Below are 22,746 nucleotides of genomic sequence, written 5' to 3' on the forward strand. Positions count from 1 at the left end.
AGGCCAGTACATAAAAAAAAAAATGAACTGAAGCGTGCAACTAGGCTGAAGATGTATTACATTGTGGGCCATAAGACTATGATACCCACCTAAGTAGCCCCTGTTTAGCTGTGCACATTTTACTGTTACAAGTGATAGGTGGGTGTGTTGTCATACACATTAGAGCTGCTTGTTACTGAGTAGTAAAATGCGTCCATGCAACCGCGCCTGTTCCAGAGTGGTGGGTAAGGGCATCATATACATAATAAAGATGATACACATGACTTGTTTGTTGGAACACATCTAGTTAGGAAATATCCAAAAATGAAGGACTGGATAGGAGGTAACCAATGGGCCCCCTGAATGAATATTCATAAGAACAGGTAGGAACCTATGACCCTCTGCTCTAATCTTAGCTAATGTTGAACTATTGAACGTCCGGAAACTTGCATACTACGATAACACCAATTTTGTGTCTTTTTTTCCTTACAAATCTTTATAAAATTGAATGCTATGGACTGGGTTTTTTTTAGCTATTTTGCAGCTTCTTCGTCAATTCACGGTAGGCTATTTACAGTATGCAACCGAGAGAACTCTATGATCTTCATACCCGGCACATTGCGTGTTTGTTGTATAGGTTACGTCTCAGTTGAACAAGGTTAAGTGGATTGCTTGCACAAATCCCATCTCAAAGTGGGTGTACATTTTTAGGTGTAGTGGATGTTCTCCAGTTGAGAAGTACTGTAACTATATGTGACTGTTTGCTCAGAATTTCAATATGTGCTTGTCATTTACTAACAACAGTCCAGTCCAGTGTTACTTATTGGCAAAGCAGATAATAACAAAAGGCGCTGTGCAAGCATCTTCTAAATGCTAAAGGCACGTCTTCAAATGAATAAATTGTCTAAAAACAAATAAAATCTGTGGTGATTTTGTTGTGTTTACATTTTGGGGGTGTAAGTTCACAGTTTTGGTGCCAGTATGAAATTAAATGAAGAATGTAGTTAGTGTGTGTTTCCATACAGTAGTGCGCTTTTTCGTCTTTAATGGATTCAACCTTGATGTTGATATGTTTCACAGTTAGTTACTGATGCTCTGCTGAGTGTACATTGCTTTTTTAAAATGCATAGTAAGGAATATGTTGTTATATGTATTTATATTGGCCCAATTAAACTGGGAATGCTTGGAGACTTTAAAATCCTTTAAATATAGACCCCTCATACAGCATCTCTTTTTTAAACTTCTAAGTAGGAGGTTCAAGCGGCATTCTTTTTATGAGCTTTTGGCACAAACTGTGGCTGCCCAAGCATCTTTTTTTTTCTACTGACCAGATGATTCAGATTTTTCTGTATTCAATTTAAATGAAATGTAGATTTAGGGCCAACTTTAAAGATTAGATTTTGGTAAGATTTTCCTCCAGTGAAAAGATTGCATTAGTATTAATGTATCAAAACAGGTAATATTGGTGCACCTAAATTAAGATCACGATTTATTTATTTCAAGGCATTTCACTGATATATGAAACCATTTTGGCCCACTTTGCTCAATAGCTTTATGGTAGCATTGGTTGTTAACTTCTCATTAAAATGTAATTTTCCTCATCATCCTTTTCAACCTGATGTACCATTATTAGGATATTAAGTTGCACTTTAGATTATGGGGCATAAATATCCATGTAATAACATGGTAATAACTTGGTAACTACCAGTGCTTCCTGCTATTATATGAAATGTGCCTGTGCCACAGTGTTACCATGTATTTACATTGGGTAGCAATATGTTGTTCGCAAGGCCATGTCCATGTTATTAGACAATAGTTACCATGGACACCCATTGCAGTTTAACCATTTATTGCAGTGTTAATGCATAGCTATTCATGCCCTGTAATCAAGTGCTACCAAATATTATAACTTTGCTTTAACGTTATCATTTTTATAACTAAATAAACAAAAACAAATGGAAAGGTATTTGAAGGTATAAGTAAATGCATTATAAAAAGACATGTCTTCACATTCCTGGCACACTTTTGTAGTTAAAAATGTAGTTCATGTATTTATTCAGATTCATGGCAGGTGAAGAAGAGGATATGTTAATATCAGTATTCTGAATCTGTACTATTAAGGTGCAGCTTGTTCGATAACTTTGTGCACAAGTGAATTGCCTGTCACTGGTAGCTGTAAGCATAAAACAGTTAATATGGGTGAAATCCAATACCACTTCTTTAAATTTGCTTTTTTTCTATCAAAACATTGAGTAGCATGATCATATGGTTACTAGGCTCACCTAGTAAAAAAATCAGCTCCCTAGTTAAGCTGACTTGTCTTGACTGGGGACGACCCACTTTCAAGACGAGGTATTTCAGATCTTGAAAGCTAGTGTTTGTATATTTCAGTTAATCTAATAAGCATCAACTCCACAATTTCCTGTTGGCTGCCCCAGGATTTTCTTCGTGTGGCTTCCTAGGAAAAGGATGGATTATTGATTGTACCATTTTTTTCACTGTGGGGCTAGAGCACTAGATAATCAATTTATTTTCACGGCTATTTTTATGTATTGTTAATCATTAAACTGTGCATGTTCTTGAGCTCTTGGTCCCCTTGCTAAAATATTTTTTGCCTTGTTATGCTTGGCAGAGCACCTCCCTCCAAGCACACCTGTAGCCCTTGGCTGAGACCTAGTTTTAAATAATAAATATTTAGTAATAAACCATGTTCTGTGTAAATTCACATAAATGTGCCACATAAAACAGGATTTCCTTGAAGACTGAATTTCAGAAGTCTGAATATCTTTATAAATAAACAAATGACTTCCATATACAGTTTTTCATACTTTGAAGGAAACCTGATTATTTGCAGCTCTATAGGAACACGTCAAAACCTTTTCGTTAAAGTGAATCTTTAGAATATCAATGTGCAGCACACAGCTTTGTAAGGCGATCATGTGGAAAATCTGCATTCCACAATAATTCAGCATAACACCTTCAAAGACATTTTTATAAGCTGGAACACAACCAGGAATCCACTTGTTTACACAAGGAGTTATGGAGAGCATAGCAAGCTGGTACAGCTAGCTGATATCCTGGGACGTGCACAGAAATCATCTTTCAGATAAGCTCAAGTTTGTGACAGCTCCAGTAACTGGCTTGGAACATGCCTAATCATGCTTATTGATCTGTGATACAAAGGCAGGGCTTTAGCTTCGTGTTGGTTGTTGAGGTTTTTAGTCAATCCCCCCTAGACTAAGATGTGGAGTTATATAATCAATGTGCCCTGAACTGAAAGCTTTGGCAGTTTAGACAAGATAAAAGAGACCGAAACCATTTGTACTCTGCACTTCACTTTTGGTAGCCAATGGCCAAGCATTCTTGTTTGCCTTCCCACACTGCCTGGTGTTTCCCATAGCAGGCTAGTTTGTGTTCTACATTTTTGTAACCGGCATGCGTTTTATTAATACCAAGTATTTGCCTGGGCCACTGCATACATGTTGTCTATAACCTTCAGTTTGTGTTGTGTGCAAGTTTGCCAAGCCTACTAATTATCCCCCAGTCTATGTCATTCCTGTGGATAAGAAAGAGCAGGGGTTCCAGCACTGATCCTGTGGTACGCAATTGGGTACATGGGCAAGTAACTCCTGCTTCAAGTATTCTCTGGTGCCCACATATAGCTTGTACACATTGAACTGTCCTAGTTACCATTGCATTGTAATAAAGAGCCCTTGCCTAGATATTGCTGTGCCAAACTCACAGATTTCCAGTTAGAGATTAAAATAACTTTTATTTTTTTTTTTTGAAAATGTAAAAAAAATGTACAGTTCCTTTTTGGTCAGGCCAGTTTCTTAAAACTCAGCGTTTCCAGAGAGACCTGCAAACAAGACATAATAGTAGCAAGCATGCCTTTAATAATGCACATAATGAAGAAAAATACATGGTCCAACTGTCTTTGGAAAGTACTAGGAGTTATTCTCAATTTGTAATACTTGTTGCTGATAAAAAGGGATGACAGATTGGATTGTAACCTTTGACTTTTCCATTCATTTATCTAAAGCTAATTCAACATTTTGCCTCAAACCAGTGTTCCACTTTACTGATGTAATTAGAGAACAATGCAATAATAGAGGATTGGAAATAAAAAGTAATGGCTATATTTATTTGGTGATGAAATTAAGGTTAGCTGTTTCCAAAACCTAGAACCAAAAGTAAGTAACTTGAATTACCCGGGTGGAAAATGTAATGTCCATTGAGCATTTGATGTGCCAGGTGTACAGTACATAGCGTATACATTACCCTGATGTCCAGTGTAGGAAAAGAAAGACTAATCATAAAAGGGAACGTGTCCCAATGTGTAATAATTCTTATTAAAGTAGTTGCTGCTAACAAAATAAATACTTCTAGTTGTGCACTTTCATTGGGTCTCGTCTCTGCGGTTTTGAAAGAAACCCAATTTATAGCAAAATTGTATTTTCATGAAAACAAAAAAAAAAACAAGGTTAAAGAAATCTTTACCTTTAAGCAATGTTTTGCTTTCTTGTTGACTCATAGCCTCCTATAGACCTTTCAACAAGGGTCCGCAACCTCCAAAGCGTGTCGTAAGCCAACCGTTTTTTTTTCACACTGCAGACTCACCATGCAGCCGCCTCTCTGGGCAGCTTACAGGCAAGCACGCAACTCTGGGCAGCTTACAGGCAAGCCCGCAGGCGCCCAGCCAGACTACAGGGGTCGGTGGTTGGCGGTGAGCTGAGTACACCCTGGCCGACCAAAGCCCTGTACCCCCACGGGCAGCGCTCAGCCAATTCTGCACCGCCCCTTGGCGCTTCCGTCTACGGTCAGCAATTGAATAGTTTGTACTCAAACCGGCGACCTCCAGGATATAGGGCACATCCTGCACTCCTCTCGGAGTGCCTTTACCAGATGCACCACTCGGGAGCCCCCCTGGAGGTCTGCAGCTTGTCCATACACAGACTCACAGTTACCAGTGTCCGTGTCAGTGAATACATCTAACACACACACGCATGTAATTGTATATAACTTCCATTTTGTTTGTCTGTGAACAGTATGTTTGTTTTTTTAAATGTACATCACCACTCGATATGGTGCCAACCCGTGCTTTTCAGACAACATAACTTTTGATATTATTTCCATTTGTATGTGTGATTCACTAGATGTGTGACACACTAGAAGGCTTTGCTAAAGATGACGAGTAACTTGTTGCAGCTTTTTAAAATAAAACAACACTTGAAACATCAGCAGGACACCAAGCAGGCTGTAAATGCCATAACATTAATAATGTGTAAAATAAAGGAGACCTGATTCAGGTTGGTTACAAGCTTTTTCATATACCTTGCTGGGGATGAATTCAGGGCTTGTGTAGGATGCAGACTTCTAGCACTGGAGACTGAAGCTCTGTTCATCCAAAGGCCAAGTGTATCTCCGTGTAAGTCATGTCAGTCTCAGTGGTAACCCAGCTCTCTGGAATTGCTTTGGTAAGTGCACTCATGCAAACCAGTTGATAGGGCTAAGACTACATGGACTGATTCCATGCAATCTAGAGAGCCAGCAGACCACATACATTTCTAGTTCCTTTGGTCTAATTCACAACAGGTACAGAGGGCACGGTGAGCCAAGATCCCAGAGCATTGCAGCAATGCATTAACCCTCTGCTCTACACAGACTTCACTTTTGGACACAAGCCATTGGAGTAACTTGATTACAAAGCTTAGCATGTGTTTGACTGGACAGCACAATAAAGAAGCTCTTCGGCTGTCCAAAATGACTCTTATTAGCAAGTTAAACTTATTTTGATTCTATAGCTGGGAGGTTATGGCAGTGTTGTTTCCAACTCACAAAACTACACAGGATATGCGATATATATTCTGACATATTCTGATAACTGTAAATCTATGTAGTGATGCTTTTGACACAGCACATTTGTAATGAATGAAGTACATTTGTTCACTACTCCTCACAGCTACACCTTGTTTAATTTAGTGCTGATGTCATAATTGGCATTCAGTTTTTAATAGCACACAGATGGGACTGAGCTGTTCTTCTAATGGTCCTGAAGGCCAATTGAATAAACTAGTAAAACTCCTCGCTTATCAGATTAAACCTGTAGCAATATATTTAATAGGGGTGAGACGATTCATCATGTATCGATGCATCGCGATACTTTACAAAATGATACGATACACCTTCGTGTATCAAAAGCTTGAAATGAGTAGCTTATATGGCACATTTACTAAACTGTAAATCATGAAAGAAAAGGTCTGGCAAGTTTGAACGTAAACTCCATTTGATCCTAGACATATCCCATTGTGCAATGAGCCGGCCAGACCCTTCCGGAATTTAAGCGGGAGTAGAGGAAACAGTGGCAAGTTCTTTATTTTAATTAAATTTAATTTAGGGTTATAATCGTTAATGAAAACTGATACGGACAAAAACGTGAAATAAATGACTTAACAATAATAAAAGGTTAAATTAAATTTAGAGGAAAAAATTAAACTTAGATACAAACATTAATAATAATAATAATAATAATAATAATAATAATAATAATAATAATAATAATAATAACATTTTTTTCTTCAGTATTCTATTGCTAGCAAGCAGGGAATACTGACACTGTACTAAAGGCTTCAGAACAGGCTGCAGAAACGCTGCCTGGCCAATGGTAGTTGAGACAGCGGTAATTGAAGCCAGTGGGAGTGTAGAGGAGGCGGAGGCAGCCTGCCTTGTTTGTTGTGGACAGAGAGGAATCAGGAAGTGAGCAGTGTCTGTAAAAACTCGCTGCAATTTTATTAAAGCTACTAGATTTTGTATTCAAATGCTCTATATTTTTCTGTCTCCTTTTGTGAGAGAGCATTTTATTTCATATAGTTAGCTATATGTTTTTCCTTTTCGTTTTACCAGTTTTAATGTTTTGCTCTCCTTTTATGTGTCCTAGTCATAATCCGGTGTAAATGATTCTTAAATATACACACACACACACACACAATGAAAGTCTGTCAATTGTGACGCAGGATAGGCTATAAGAATTGACTTTTTTTTTGCGGAAAGAACGTTTCCTGTTTCCTGTAAAGCTATTTATTATAGATGGCAAAACATATCACGTTTGTACATTTCGTACGAGTTTTATTTTATATTTGCTCACCTTTCAGTGCGCCTGTGACAGAGATCCCATGACACTTGGCGATAGATCTTCCTCCCGACCTGTGAGGGCACTAGGTAAAGGGAACAGAGTACCCTGGACTAAAAGGCATGACAATTTATTCCCGTGGGTAGGTGGAAGTCGGCCGGCTAGAAAAGGGAGTGAGTTATGGTACCTGAACTCAATGACCCAGACAGAAACAGTATGGTATCCGTGGATTGGAGAAGCAGATGCGCTCGTTAACCAAGGGGTCATGAGGGAGGGTATAAAATAGGGGCGTTGCAAAGTAATCTGTTCCTTTGTAAATGGTTGGATTTGACCTTGAAGGAATACCATGCTGTACTAAAAACTATGTGTGTTTTGTGTTTGTTAGTGTCGGCTGTAACGGTTGTTTGTCTCAATAGACTCCCAGTAACATGATCCGGAACTGGAGTACAAGCCAGTATTAACCCGGACATCACTTTTCTCCCCTGCATTTCATGGAGTACTGTAATCACACCACTAGTACCTAATTTCACTCACTGTCTTGTGTTTGTGTTTTGTGTTTAGTGTTGGTGTGTGTAAAACCTAGACTTTTGGTTGCGGGTCAAACCTAGGGATTACAATTACAAGTGATACATGCCGCTGTATCACTCAAACATTTATTATTTACTGGTGTTTGCCTTTGGGCTCTGGATATTGTCATTCATTAATAAAACACCAGCACCTGAAAGCAATTGTCTGTGTGATAAATCTGCTCTGCACTGCACTCACCTGTATCCACTCACCACTTTGCCACAGCACCCTAATAATGTTTTTGAATGGTTGAATAACCCTTAAACTTTGATTTGGTTGAATCTTACTTTCTTTAAAGAAATGTGTTAATCCTGATGAAAATGACTTATTTAATACTAATTGTGTCATGAAATTTAACCTAATAATTCAACTTATTTCTAATTTAAAAACATCATAGTTTAGAATAGTATACAAAATGAAATAATATACTCAACCTTAAATTCAAAAATACAAATACTTAGTAATAAAATGTGTGGTAATAATAATAATAATAATAATAATAATAATAATAATAATAATAATAATAATAATAATAATCTATTGGATTAAAGTTAAGTATGATGCAAGCAAAAACATTGATGTACTTTTTAAAAATATTGAAATTGTTATTGATTAGACATCACAACTTAATGCTGAGTTAATGCTAATGTTTAGGATTTTCTAAAGAAACACATTAACAAAGTTTGTACTTTAATAGTTATCAAACACATTGCTTATTATTTGTTTTGCTTTCTCAGAAATGTGGTAAGGAGATTTGGTTAATTCAGCTAAAATGGATATCCCAGGAACTCTAGTTGACAGACTGACTTATCTTTAAATTCAAAACAGTGGTTTACTACTTTGTGGGGAATAAATATAAATTACTTAATTAGTTAAATTATTAACTGAATCTGTGTCTCTAGAATTGAAATTGTAATTATTTTCAAGTCCGTCAAGTGGAGATGAGTTTTTCATTAGTATCATACGTATTGTATCGTGACCTTGGTGTATCGTCTCACCCCTATATATATATATATATATATATATATATATATATATATATATATATATATATATATACATTGGAATGTGTAATTGGAATTTACATTCACCTAATAGGAATACTGTTATTTCTATCAGTCAGGAAGTCATTACATTTTTTTATGGAATTTTCTCATTCTCCTGTACTTGCTTTCAATACTTTACAGTAGCGCTAAACTTCAGCCATCTTGTATTATTTCCCTATGAACTAAGTTATAAGAAATCCAAGATTGTACTCGTATGGGAGTTTGTTTAAGAGCTGGAAAACTTTACTGTAATGTACAGCTATGGCCAAAAAAATGGCATCACCTGGAATTTTAGGATTGAGACATCATTTTGTTTTAAAAACTATATGAACATAATTTATACCTTTATTTTAACATCATGAATCAAAGAAACTACAAAATGACATCGCAAAAGTCTACCAGAAGCCATATAGTCACATTTTTACGTTTTTGTCAATTTTTCATTAAGTATATGGAAAACTACAAAACGGTATGTGATTCAATATATTAACGTAACATTATTTAGCAGGTTTCATTTGACTTTATGAATAAAAAATGTGTTAATTCTACAGAAAATTAAGAAAATAAACTGTCAACCGGTGGTAAATATGAAAAGCATATTGTTTAAAAAACATGCTAATGTCATTCCACTTAATAACAGATTGACATTTGAACTGGGATAACCTTCACATACAGCACTGTGACCCCAAAGTACTGTGTTATTCTTCTTTGTAGGGATAGTTGTCATAGATGTGAAAAGAGCATCTACTTCTGTGTTCCTCTTGACATCTTCTGTTCCCCACCATACCTTGTGCCTTTAAAACAAGTTCCTCTCTAAATGAACAGGAAGTTATGTAGAGATATCTTAAAATGATTTAGAGATCTCTCTAAATAAACAAAGTTATTTTGAGATACCTCTAAATGATTTAGAGTTATCTTGAAATAACTTCCTGTTCATTTTGAGACATTTCGAAATCATTTCGAGAAATAACTTCTTCACAGGAAGTCATTAAGAGATATCTTAAAATGACTTCCTGTGCCATTAGATACATTTTGTGGACACTGTAATGTATTAAGCATATCATTGTATTGGGAAATGCCATGTATGTTATGCATTTTAAAAAGTCTGCATACTTAATACCATTGCCAATGTGGCAATATGAGCTATAACAACATTAGTATTGTCCCTTGAGTTTTTTGTACCAGTATAAGTACTGGTATATGCTCAATGCTTCTGCTCACTAATGTAGTTAATAATTTGTGTTTTACATAATTAAAAAGGTTGTCTTAGTGCTCCTTTGCTGTCTGTCAATGCCACGTTAGTTTCAGTCATGATTCAGTGGCTCTTGTATTTAGTTATTCTAAGATGGTCCCAGAAAATGAGTACCACTGCATAAATGGGCAACGAGTAGAAACACAAACCTGGTGATTCATTTTCTAAAATGCAATCACTCATAGATGTAAAACAATATTTCAGATTTTAATTTAAACTTAACCATGCATTAAAAAAAGCCTTGTGGGTGCTTGAGAAGAGAGGTCAAGAATGAGAGAGCTTTTTTTTTCTTTTTTTTTCCTTTTGGTAATCCAAGTCGATGATTTTTCTTTGGATTAAGTGGCTGAAAGGGTTTCAAAAAGGCTTTGACTTGTAAAGGGAGTTTTCATCAGTTTTTCCATAACACCACCCATGGACTGCTACTGGGGATGTTCAAGTTTCCTGTGGGCATGCCAACTGCAAGTTCAGCTACGGTTTGTAAACTGGAAGTCGCTGCATATAAGGGGATTTGTTTACACAGACTAAAGACTCCAGCTTGGGCACAAAGCCAGTATGACATAATCCTCTCATTGTATGTTCCACAAGGTTACAAAAAAGTTACATTAAAACAAAAAATAAAACAGAATATGTGAATTGTTACCTTTAAACAGCATCTGGGTAGCATATCTCACATTTTAAAAGCACACCCACCGAGTGACACATACACTAGTGTATTCTTCAGAATAAGCATGCGTTTGATAGGATTATTTGTAGTTGCTGTCGTCTTTGCAACACTGTAACCACAGAACACCCAGGAATACACCTTAAGCATGACAAAATTGTTAGCATCTGGGAGGCAGGCAGAGACCATCAGGACTACCGTGTTTTTTTTTTTTTTATTTGAATGGCTGAACAGAGAAGATGTTACACAGAAAATGTTTCAATGGACAGAGCAGCTTAATCAGTTTAATCAGGTAGGTCCACTGGACCATGATTCTCGTGGATTTATTTAGTGTCTTTGAGAGTTACTAGTTTGAAAATATTTATTTGAGCAGGAGAGCAGCGAGAAGGTTGTGGAATTTTCAGGATATTGTCAAAGAATTCCTCTTCTGAAACACAAGCACTTGGGCTGAGACAGCCAAAATGTATTGACTGTAAATGCTAAAAGATTTAGGTATTAAGAAATAGGTATTGAGGTGTGTTTGTTACTTACGCAATGTTTTGCATTGCGTTCCGTAGTTTCAAAATGAGAGCGGTTACTTGACAACGTATTGTATTAGCAGAGTAAACCTATTAAAGTGTTACTGAACATTAGTTTTACTTTTCATTGCTTCCTTACGTTTACTACACTTCTACGATTAACTAGTACAAATTAAGGAACTGCAGTTAGTTTACAAGTTTACAAAAACATGTGACTTTGACAGACTTATAAAGTTGATCCCCAAACAATTGTCATTCACAAATATTAAAAGATTAGATTTGGTATAGAAGTGGATAAACTTTTTACATCAGATGGCTAATAAATAAAATGGGGTTGATTTCACCTGAGTTAAACCCCCTTGCAAGGCAATTTAAATTGTTTATTAAACGGCAAACCAATAATTCATTGTCTAAATAATAATAGCGTTGATTTATTGGTGGTCACACATGTATATCAACAGTAAGAGGCCAATCACATTGTTTCAAGCATTCTAGATCGATAAGCAGATTTCCCAACATGGCTTAACAGGATTTGGTGCTGTATTGCACACAATACACTGGGCTCTATGTATCATTGATTTTTTTATCGTATCTTGACTTTTTGTTGGTTTTTGTGACTTCGTAGACCTACCCGCGATGTATTAAAGTCATTTGCACTCCCTTAACTTAGTTTCATCCCTGCTGCATTCGTTTAATTATGCAAATATACAAATCTCATTATAATATCGAAGTTTCGTGCTTACCCTTGATGTATTGTCGTTTTTTTTTTTTTTTTTTTTTTTTTTTTTTTTTTTTTACTGTTACGACTTCGGTTTGCGCCTGTTATTTTACATTTCTCTCACTGGTGTAGATTCAACCAGCTGTTCGTATGTGAAACTTCCTGTTTAAACGTTTCTGGGCATTTAGTTACTTTAAAATAAAGCACCTTAAACTATAAAAGAAACAAAAAAGTATTTACTAATAGTCTATATTAAATAACAATGGCAATAAATACACTTTGTTTTCTTTTATATTGCAGCGATCTCGATTCCCGCAGGCACAGTTACACGGTTACACAGGGCAAGGCAATCCACACACGGGCGGAGGGCGGGCACAAACCCGGAACCTCCCGCACTAAAGCATAGCGCCGATACCGCTGCACGAAAGAGCCAGCTCCTTTAATCTTGCTACATAACTGATTTATTAAAATGTTTAGATATACTGTTACTTCTTTGATTACCATTGTGTTAGAATGTTTTGTTGAATAAAAAAGTACCTTTTTTTGGCCGATTCCGATTTTGCTGCTGATGTATTTATTTTCAAAAGATTTTTTTTTTTGGTTGTGTTTTTTTTTTGGGGGGGGGGGCGACTTCACAGTCTTGCACCAGGGCCCAGTAAATCCTAGGGCCGGCACTTGCCCTAGTGAATTAATTTTATTAGTTATGTCTTTCCAAGTGTTATATAATATTACCTGATTTTTTCCATTTCACTAACTAAGGTCAATTTCTTCTTCGTGGGAATTTGTTTTCCTTTTCTTTTTGTCCAGTGCCATAGTTGCATCAAGGCCAGAGTCTGCAGAAGCCATAGCTCTATCCTATTATATATCCTTACTACTTCTTTCTGTTCACTATACCACTGGTTTATATTTGCCAATATGAAGTTCGAAATCTTGACTTTTGTCGTTGCAAATCTGTTTAGAATGAGATGCATGTTATGATCTGTTGTATAATGAGCAATAATTTATTATTTGTAAATTTGCAGGGATATTACAGTAGTTCAAGAAAAAGAGCTGTTTAGTACATCACATGCAAATATTCGTTGAAGGACAGAGGCTGCGAATTCGCAGTATTTACGTGTAGTTTTTTTAAATATTTTTTTATCTGTGTTGGCTTTCTCGAGTCATCTTAGTGCTTTTCCACTTTTTTCATTTAATTTCATTTTAAACTGTTTAAATACCAAACCATAACAAACTCAATAACAGTGCATATACACAGAGCAAAAAAAGTGGACAGGCAAAACACATATGTTTTTCTGCACATACTACTACTTTGTATGTGATTATAAAATCTAACACTAATACTTACTCTTTCAAATAAATCTGTTATGATTTTGAATGTGCGGTTCATAAAAACGATATTTTTGTCATTGCTTGTGCCCCGGCACCTCTTTCTTTAGAAATTAAGCACTGCGAACATGCAAGTAATATTGCCCACTGTCTAGTCTAAGGGCAAGCATTGCAACGTTATTAAGTGTAAACAAAGCACAGCATTTATGTAGGCAATTAGATTGTGTGCAAGTGTCAAACCCACTGAGTAGGAAGAATTTCAGCGCTAGTAACGAAATATTGCATCAAAAGAAAATCTACCTGCGCCTAGTTATTCCCTGCTGGTAATCTCAAATGTCAAATACATGGTCTAGTTTCATAAAGGAGTGACCATTCAAAATAGCAGAATGCTTTAATATTTGTTTTCTTTCTTTTAGATGTAAATGAATGTGAGGTCAGTAATCCATGTCAACATCAGTGTTATAACTTGCTGGGTTCATTCTTATGCCAGTGTGATCAAGGCTACAAGCTCAACAGAGACAGAGTCACTTGTCAAGGTACATTATTTTCTGATCTGATGCAAGACGCATGACTTTTCTCATATAATGAGCCCACGATTTTAAGGTACAGAATGTTATTTGCAGAAAACATTTGACTAAGTACCAGAAAAATAGTACATATTTTTAGAACAGAATTTGTTTCAACCAAAAGAACTTGTGACCCAGTGACTCATATGTGCTTTTGCAGGAACCAGCATTGTAATCAGAATGACATTCTAACTGGATCAGTCATAAGTTTCTTAAGATAAAACTGTTTTGTGACAGTTGATCTGTTATATAGTAGTTATGTAGCAATAGCGAGAGCAGATGGTAAATCTTTTGAGAATGGCACTGGCTACTGCTATATGTTAGTTTCATAGAAATGAGTCATTCCAGCTCAAGTAGTTGTTCAATGGCAGCAAATGGTTCAGAACAGAGCAGTCAGTTTAGATACCCCTTAGTCAGGTTATTGAAGGATCCAGTCTTTTAATGGCATGATGTCTTTCAACTGATTCCATTCTAACTCCACAAACAAGCAGATTGAACACATATTATTATTTATTAAGATAATATTATTATGTTTTATAGTGTAGTGTGCCTTCATGTGTACCCTGCTTTTATTTAAAGTACCATATCTTATATTGTCATCTTTTTTTAAAACAGATATTGATGAGTGCAGTTTCTCCAACTACATGTGCCAGTATCAGTGTGTAAATGAACCAGGGAAGTACTCCTGTGTCTGCCCTGATGGATACCAGCTGCAGGGTACAAGAATGTGTCAAGGTGAGGTTCTTCTTTGGGTTGAAATAGTGCAAAAATCAAATCTGATTAAATCCTTCCGATGTCCATAGTTTGTTCCAAAAAGGGAGGAGGATGCATTCTCTCTCCTTTCAGTTTCAATAAAACTAAGATATATTGTGGAAATTGGACAAGCTTTCATGAGCAAAATGTTAAGCACTGTTAGGTCAAATAAACTAGATAACCTTTACCATGTTCTCCGTTGTCATTTTTTGGTCATGTGGTTTAAAATGCATTTGAAAGTAACTGTAGCAACTTTGCTCTTAATGGGCAGATATAAATGAATGTGAAACCGGGACTGATAATTGCAGAGAAGATGAGATGTGCTGGAATTACTATGGCGGATTCAGATGTTATCCTAGGAACCCCTGTCAGGAGCCTTACATTCAGACATCTGAAAAGTAAGTTAACACTGAAAAAGACTTAAGACATGGTGACCTCTATACATTTTCACTGTGCATTTGCACTTAATTTTTTTTCTTATGCTTTGTTATACTTTTACCATGGTATACAATAGTAAACTTGTATAAGGAAATAGTGGCATTCAGTAAATCGTTTCTATCCTGGACCACTGTCTGTTTGTGTTGGATTCATATAACTAAACATGCAAGTATCTACACGATAAAAATAGGGATTATGTAACTTTTGTTGTTGTTGTTGCAGTTTCCAAAAAAAAACAAAAAAAAACAAAGCACTACTCATGACGCTTCTGTTGTTGTGCACAGTCGCTGTGTCTGTCCATCAGGCAATCCAGTTTGCAGAGCCCTGTCACATTCAATTGTCTACAAATACATGAGCATCCCTTCAGATAGGTCTATACCAGCTGACATCTTCCAGATTCAGGCAACCAACATCTATGCCAACACCATCAACACCTTCCGGATCAAATCCGGAAACGAAGGAGGAGAGTTCTTCCTGAGGGTAAGGGGTTTTGTTGTTGTTGTTGTTTCAGTAACACCATGCTTGCTAATCAAACATCAGGGGATATGCTTTTAATGGCTTTCTTCCCTAAAACTACTGTCTGTGATGTTTGTTGGTAATGGTTTTATAGCAGTTGCACTACATGTATTTCACATGGTGCAGATAATAGATACTTTAATACTGCAGTAGTAACAAACGATAGTCTTAGTGAACAAGGGTGGTACTAGGCTGAAATGTTTTTTCTGTATTAAGTGTTCCTGTTAAATTGTAGGTCGGGGGAGGGGGGGGGGGGGGGTATGGGACTAGACAGGAAATCAAATCTTACAGCAGACAGCAGTGCATTCACTTAACAGGGTTACCCGTTATCGCCTCCTGCTGGCAGACACCAGAACCACTACAATATAGGACATGTCTTCAGCTGTACAGCCATAAAGTGTTGCTATTTGCACGATCCTCTGTCGAGTCTCAGTGTTTTTATAACACTGGCCAGTGCATCTGGAACATTCTGTGTTTAGATCCAGATGCCAAGGAGGTTGTGCTCCATGAATTCTGAGCAACATGTACTTTGTATACTGTCAGTAAGTGTTAATGATCTTGGCACAGAAATAACCCATGCCGATGTGTGGTCTCTGTCTCTTCACAGCAATCCAGTAATGTCAGTGCAATGCTTGTCCTGACGAATCCTGTATCAGGACCTAGAGAGTACATCGTAGACCTGGAGATGATTACAGTCAACACCGTATTGAACTATCGCTCAAGCTCCTTGTTAAGGCTGACAATAATAGTGGGACCTTATCCTTTTTAGCCAGTCTGCACTCTAAGAACATAAAAAGCACTTCTTTATTTTATTTTGCTTAATTTTCTTAAGAGTCTGCCAATATAGCCATTCAATACAATGATTGCAAAAGAGAACAGTTGGTTTAAGGGCAAGTGGAAGGTTTGTCATAATAAAACACTAACACTTATACTAGGCAAAGAGTTTGAACACCTGTCAGTTCAGTAAATCTTAAATTCAAGCACATCCATCTCATCTTAACAAGGAGATCAGACACTGAACTTATCAACAGTTTGGCAAACCAGATCAGATACCAAGCTGCTATTAGCGAATAAAATGTTATAGACTGGTAACCGCATTTAGTAGGCAGTGCTGTACATGTTTAATCCAGTAATAACCTTTAATGTATATAGACGGTAGATTGTTCCTGGCAGCGAGGTTTTCCAAAATGTGTTTTTTTGTTGAACTTGTTTCGCTGATCTGTTAGTTTTGTCTTAACACTTTTTTTATTTAGACCAAGTAAGGTCTTTTGAGATGTAGAAACTCACAGTATTTCATATGAACCCTACTAGCATATTTGGCTTGAGTCACTGGGAACTCTATTCCTAAAACATTACAGACTGTTTTCAGGAGTGTTTTATTTAGGAGTATTTTTTAAAAACAGTGCTTGAAAAATTTGAAGAAACTTAAAATAGGGTTTAATAAAGGGTATTGTTAATTGGATTTAATAATTCATAATCGTCTTTAACAAAACATTCCTTAAAACACTTCCATTGGTACTGAAGTACAGCGTGAATGTGAGAAAGTTTCTCTAAGTGAATGCCAACTGCAGCACTGTACCATCACGCAAGATTCTGTATAATGAACAATTATGCAACATTTAAAAAAAGAAGGCTCAGTACAACTGCAAGTGCATTGCTGTGCGTATACAATGACAGATCAATTATATATATATATATATATATACTAAAAATAAATTAGTGTGACGTGTATATTACTGTGTGATGCACTGGGTTGGAATCTTTATCAGTCAATCAGAGCACTTGATTTTCCCAAACCATTAACAGAATTAAATATTCCTTGAATCCCTGCTCTGCCCTAAGGAAATGCTGCATGAACATTCTACAGCCACGCTGGCCTTGCATTCTGTTCAAAGCTAATGTGATAGCACTTTGGATTTACCCCAGCTAATGGTCAATAAACTATATTAAAAAAAATAATAATAAAAAAAAAAAAAAAAAACATAAACTCATCAAGAGCATTAGGAAGACATCTCTCTCATCATGCATTTGTCAAATAGCATCAGGACCATTAAACGGTAAGGGAGCTATCATTATCAAACAACTAACATAAAGGTACCCTCACAATTAATAATATGGGGGACACACATAATATTACAATATCTACAACAATTCTGTTTCTAATTTCATAAACCTTTTTGGCAGGCCACAACTAATCCAACCTACATTTCCTCATGCTAAGCATGTCACATCCCCAGTCCCTAAGGTATCTGAGAATACAGTAAAACCTGCCTTAGCGACCACCTCTGAAGAGAGACACCTGTCACAAGCGACTGCTTGCATAGGCCATGGAATGTTTTTCCATTATAATTTAACTGTGAAGATTGACCACCTGTCATCTGCAACCAGCGACCATATTTTCTTACTAACATCCATAAAAACGAACCTGTAGGAGAAACCAATCTCCGCTTCTCTGTCCTTGTTTCTTTGAAGTTTCCAGCTAAATATTCTGCATTATATGGCTTCATACCCAACATGAACCGGAACCGAAACTTGAATTTGTGAACGTCGTGTTGAAGATGTGAACGTGTTGAAATAAAAGGTACTACTGTAAGTTACAGTTTAAAGCTTAAAGAAGTCAACGTGGAAGCAAAAAATAAAAAAAGCAAACTGAAAGTGTTTCTTACCCTGGAGCAGTGTTAAAGAAATATCCCTAGAGTCGGAGAAACAGAAATCCAAAACCTGTTCAATGGAAGGCAGAATTTCTTGCCGATTATAAGTCAAGGTACATAGACTGAAACCAGACTAATTTCTTTGAGAACATTTTAGTCTTTTTGATAATGATTGTATAACTTCACAGTCTAATTTGTGATATTAAGCGGGTCATGACATAACCCTAGTTTCACGTTTGCCTATGACAGCACATTACGAGTGCGATAGAATATGAAATAAAACTAAAGGTGAATTAAAGAGCAGTCTTTTAATACTGTATATTTTGTCGTTCTTTACATTTAAACAGATGCATATAGTTTACCTTTCCAATTATGAGTCAAGGTACTGTTGGCTGAAACCAGACTAATTTCTTTGAGAACATTTTGATCTTTTTGATTATGATTGTATAATTTCTCTTTTGGTTTCACAGTCAAGAAAATAAGCACTTGCGTTAGAACTTAATTTCCTCTTCTTTTGATTAACATAAATGTTAGTAAACCCGGCAAGAGATTTTAAATATAGTACAGACTAAAAAAAATCATTCTTTATGGACTTTTAGAATATTTTAAGGACTTTTTTTTTAAAGTGTTTGCAAACATTCTCTTAAGCGATTACATTTCCTCAGAACATTCATTACAAGTTTTGTGAATAGGGCAAATCTTTGAACAGCAGCTATTAACTCCCCAGTCCCCCTCTGTCCAACCCCAACTTCAAAATGTTTCCAGAGCCAACTTATCCCAGGGTCGACACATACATAAAGCAGAGATTTAATGCCATCCCATTACATAATCGTATATTGATTGCTGTGCTCTTTTTGTGTTTTGTTTTACAGTAATAGCTTGGAGCTATTTATAACAAATAATAACTATTTTTCTTTATGAAAAGTACTAAATGTTTGTGAATCTACAGATTGTCTTATGATAAATAAGTGGCGTATACATTCCCTCATAATATTTAAAACTTTTTTTTTCTTTTTTCTTGTCTGATATTGAAAACTTTCTACTCTGATGTACAAAGTTATTTCATCGTTAAATAAAATGTAAATCTTACTTGAAACTTACTGTTTGGATTTATTTGTGTTCTGAATCATTATTCAGGTTCTGTCAAAATTCCAGTACCTTTACCCTGTGAACAGGAGTCATCCCGTGCATATAACATACTGAAAATTCAAAGTTAAAACAGCTTTTTTTTTAATAGTAGTTCCTGGCTACAAGATCTCTTTTGTGATTTATAATAAGTTAATATGTCACGTGTAGGGTGTCTTTTATTATGAAAGACACCATTTCAGAGTTTGGGCAGACAGAGCTCAAACAGCATGAGATGACTTATACAGCAAGTATGAGCTATTGGTATGATGAAAAAGTTGATCATCACCATGTACAGAATAGTAAAGAATAAGAATCACCAAGCTTCATGACAATTTGATAAGCAGTTCACCGGACCAATTAAAAAATGTGTGTGTGTGACAATGAAATCCATTCTGGGCCACTACATATTCCAGCAGTGCTTAACCATATGGCTGCAGTCCTGGCAGGGTTTTGACCTTATCATGGATAACCCAGTCAGATGTTTCTTACATCCACAGTTTACCAGGGACTCATATTTAGCCCCTTTGTTCAGAATCAGTCTCTCACCAAAAACAATGGTTCTAGATTGATAACTGTTTCGTGCACTTCAATTTGATCACAATGGGCAACTTCAAAATGTATCCCTTCCATCCAAAACACAAGAGTATGCATGTCATCGGATTTCCAACCTATTAGCTCATCTATATACAACAACGTCTCACCTGTCTTTCGGGTGAGACGTTGTTGTTAGTGACTCTGCAGCTGATGCATAGTTCACACACCCTAGTCTCGTATCTTGTAAAGCGCTTTGTAATGGAGGTCCGCTATGAAAGGCGCTATATAAAAATAAAGATTATTATTATTATTATATCATCAGTTGGGAAACACATCATAGCTGAATCTGGTTCCATCGAAGAGCCATGTTCTAATGCAACAGATTCCATTCAAAAGGAATTCGTTTCTTGTAGCACAGGAAGGGAAGTTTGGAATCATCTGTGATTTTTGTTGTGAGGAGAGGAGTGGAAATTGCTATGCCAATGTAAGGTGAAAACCCAATACAGTGGCTCAAGTATGCCCCCATAAAAAAGAGGGGCATAGCTGCTAAATGTAACATTATGAGAGCAGACATACTGCATTAAACGGAGATTAAAGTCGAAATGTGGTAAATGAAGAAACGTTTCAGGTGTCGATCAGTGCATGTATACACCATGTGATTTTTGCTCGTTTCCCTGTGAGACAGCACAGCACTTTTTTATTTAAAATGATGTTAGGGGTTAATATTTCACCCAAATCTGCTCCTCCATTTTTCCTGTTCAAAGGATGCCAGGCTAGTCCCTGTTCGAAACTCTCTGCTAAACAGTTTTTTGAAACACAGGGCGTTTGGGTTATTTTATTAGTAGCTGATGATTTACTTTTCAACAAGCTGTTAGTAAAATATTGCACTTCGTTTAATTCTTGACATGCCAGATATATAGACTGCGCTTTTGGCACCTTAGTTAATGCACGCGGCAAGGGAGTTTCTTAATGCAAAAACTGCTGAAACAGTATACAGGATTAAGGTATTTAACTCTTGTTATGACCATCTTGAAAACAACATCAGTTATCAGATATTGTGGTTCTGCTAAAATGATTTCTGTTCTTGGATGTAAAAGTGTTCCTAATGTACCTGCACATCCTATTCTTTAAATGTTATAAGAAATATAACTTTGTAACTTTTTTTTTTTATGTGTGTTTGTTTTTGGCTTTTTAGGTAAGCCAATCCCATCATCTATTTCAAGAATAACTTAGTTAGCAAAATAGGTTTTGATTCACAAATGTTCAAAGTGAGCCCAGTTCACTGAAGAGCACTGTTATTCAAGCACTGACACTTTACAAAGGACTGCCTCAACCACAGCAGGGTGTCCGGTGAGAAATCCTACAGAACATGTCTGATCCTACGGAAACATGTGGGAACTTAACAAAACCCAGGATGCTTCCCCTTCGCCATTCAAAAGCTTGAAACTGTGAAACTGCAACATAAAGCTTAAGTCTGATTCCTCACAATGTTCAGTTTAGATGTAAGGATTTGGATCCATTTGAACTGTTTTTTGAAATTAAAAAAATACAAACCATGTCAGCTTGAAGCACGTAAAAGTTTACTACAGGGTCAAGATTTTTTTTCTTTCTTTCATGAATGGACGGAGACCTCAAATTATGGGATGTTGTTATTGAGTTACTGAGCTGAGTTTAGTTATTGCCTTGTATCCAAGAGATCGAAATGTTACAAATGTCCAGGCTTTCCTCCTTAGCAATCTCAGTTAGACTACTAAAAACCAGCAGGATAGTGGACATCTAGGGATCTCCTAAAAGAAGCGCAGAACAAAGTTGACTGAGGTCATAGAGACCACCTCAAGGCTGAGTTTATTTACGTATGGGGCCACAAATAACAATTTACTGTACAATCCTATTTGCATGACTGCAAGTGCTGTTTATGTGTTCAACTTTCCTGCATATTTATAACTTAACAGCCAATTTGTTAAAAGTGCAGAGCAGCTGCATTGGGACTTGTCATGTGCTAGGCATATGGAGCCCACCAGAGACAAAACCCATTGTTGTCATAGGATTTTTTTAAAAAAAATTTTTATAACCTTTTTAAATCTTTTCTCTCTCAGTGTCAGTGTTCCATTACATTCACCCTGGGGAAAGCCTGTGGGGTAAAAACCAGAATATAGTTCTAATACAGTAAGGGGCAGTTCCCACTCTCATCTGGCCTGCAGATTCTTTGCAGCAAAGGTGTCATATCAGTCTGAAAGAGTGCATCGTCTGCAAGCTTGTTTATTCAGGTAGAGAAAACACTGGTGTTTATCCTTTCAGCTGTCTGCCTGTGCAAGCTGTATACATTTCAATTGCAGCCAGAAAGAAAAATCCATACATCACAACTTCCAGCTTAAGACCTAACTCTGCCTTTAGCTTAGCTCAAAAAGAGTTGTTTCAAACGGAAAATATGTCAACAATAAATATATAGAAATATAAAAAATATATGGTAAGGACTGAAATGATGAGACTATGCAGAACATACAATCATTTCAAACCAAATTTAACTAAATATACAGTGGACAGCTGTGCAATTCAGCCTCATGCAAAGAAACCACACCAATGAATTAACATGCTGCCAATGGCAATACAACTCTGGTGTTGCTTTTTAGCAAACCTATGAATTGACATGCAAAATATAAACTTAAAGTAAAATCACTGTACTGTGCAGTACTGGAAAAACTCCCTGCATGCTCTTCAGTCAAATACAGCTTGCTCGCTACCTGTATTAAAAGGACATGAAGCTAAACGCAATCCCTTCCAGTTCGTATCGCAGTCTTCCTACTTGAGATCAATTTAGTGCAGAGACATTGGAAGCATGTGTCACAAAAGATATGTGGTGATTGGTTACAGACACTTCCTCCCAGAAGCCATTGCAGCTATTCAACGGTTTGTCTGCTCTTCTCAGTAACCGACCATTGCTTTTCCTCTGACTCAACTGCTTTC

General features: G+C 36.5%; 1 protein-coding gene across 2 annotated transcripts in view; it reads left to right on the plus strand.

The window, feature by feature from the left end:
- LOC121316146 (EGF-containing fibulin-like extracellular matrix protein 1) overlaps positions 1-19,216 on the plus strand; it is a 32,723-nt gene extending 13,507 nt beyond the window's left edge. For both annotated transcript variants that reach the window (XM_041250968.1, XM_041250969.1), the window contains exons 5-9: positions 13,613-13,732; positions 14,378-14,497; positions 14,787-14,913; positions 15,238-15,433; positions 16,077-19,216. In XM_041250968.1, coding sequence (XP_041106902.1) covers positions 13,613-13,732; positions 14,378-14,497; positions 14,787-14,913; positions 15,238-15,433; positions 16,077-16,238 — 725 coding nt within the window. In that variant the 3' untranslated portion in view covers positions 16,239-19,216. The remainder of the gene's footprint in view (positions 1-13,612; positions 13,733-14,377; positions 14,498-14,786; positions 14,914-15,237; positions 15,434-16,076) is intronic.
- The last annotated feature ends 3,530 nt before the right edge of the window (positions 19,217-22,746 follow it).

This window comes from Polyodon spathula, chromosome 5 (genome assembly GCF_017654505.1).
Source record: "Polyodon spathula isolate WHYD16114869_AA chromosome 5, ASM1765450v1, whole genome shotgun sequence".
NCBI classification, from domain to species: Eukaryota; Metazoa; Chordata; class Actinopteri; order Acipenseriformes; family Polyodontidae; genus Polyodon; species Polyodon spathula.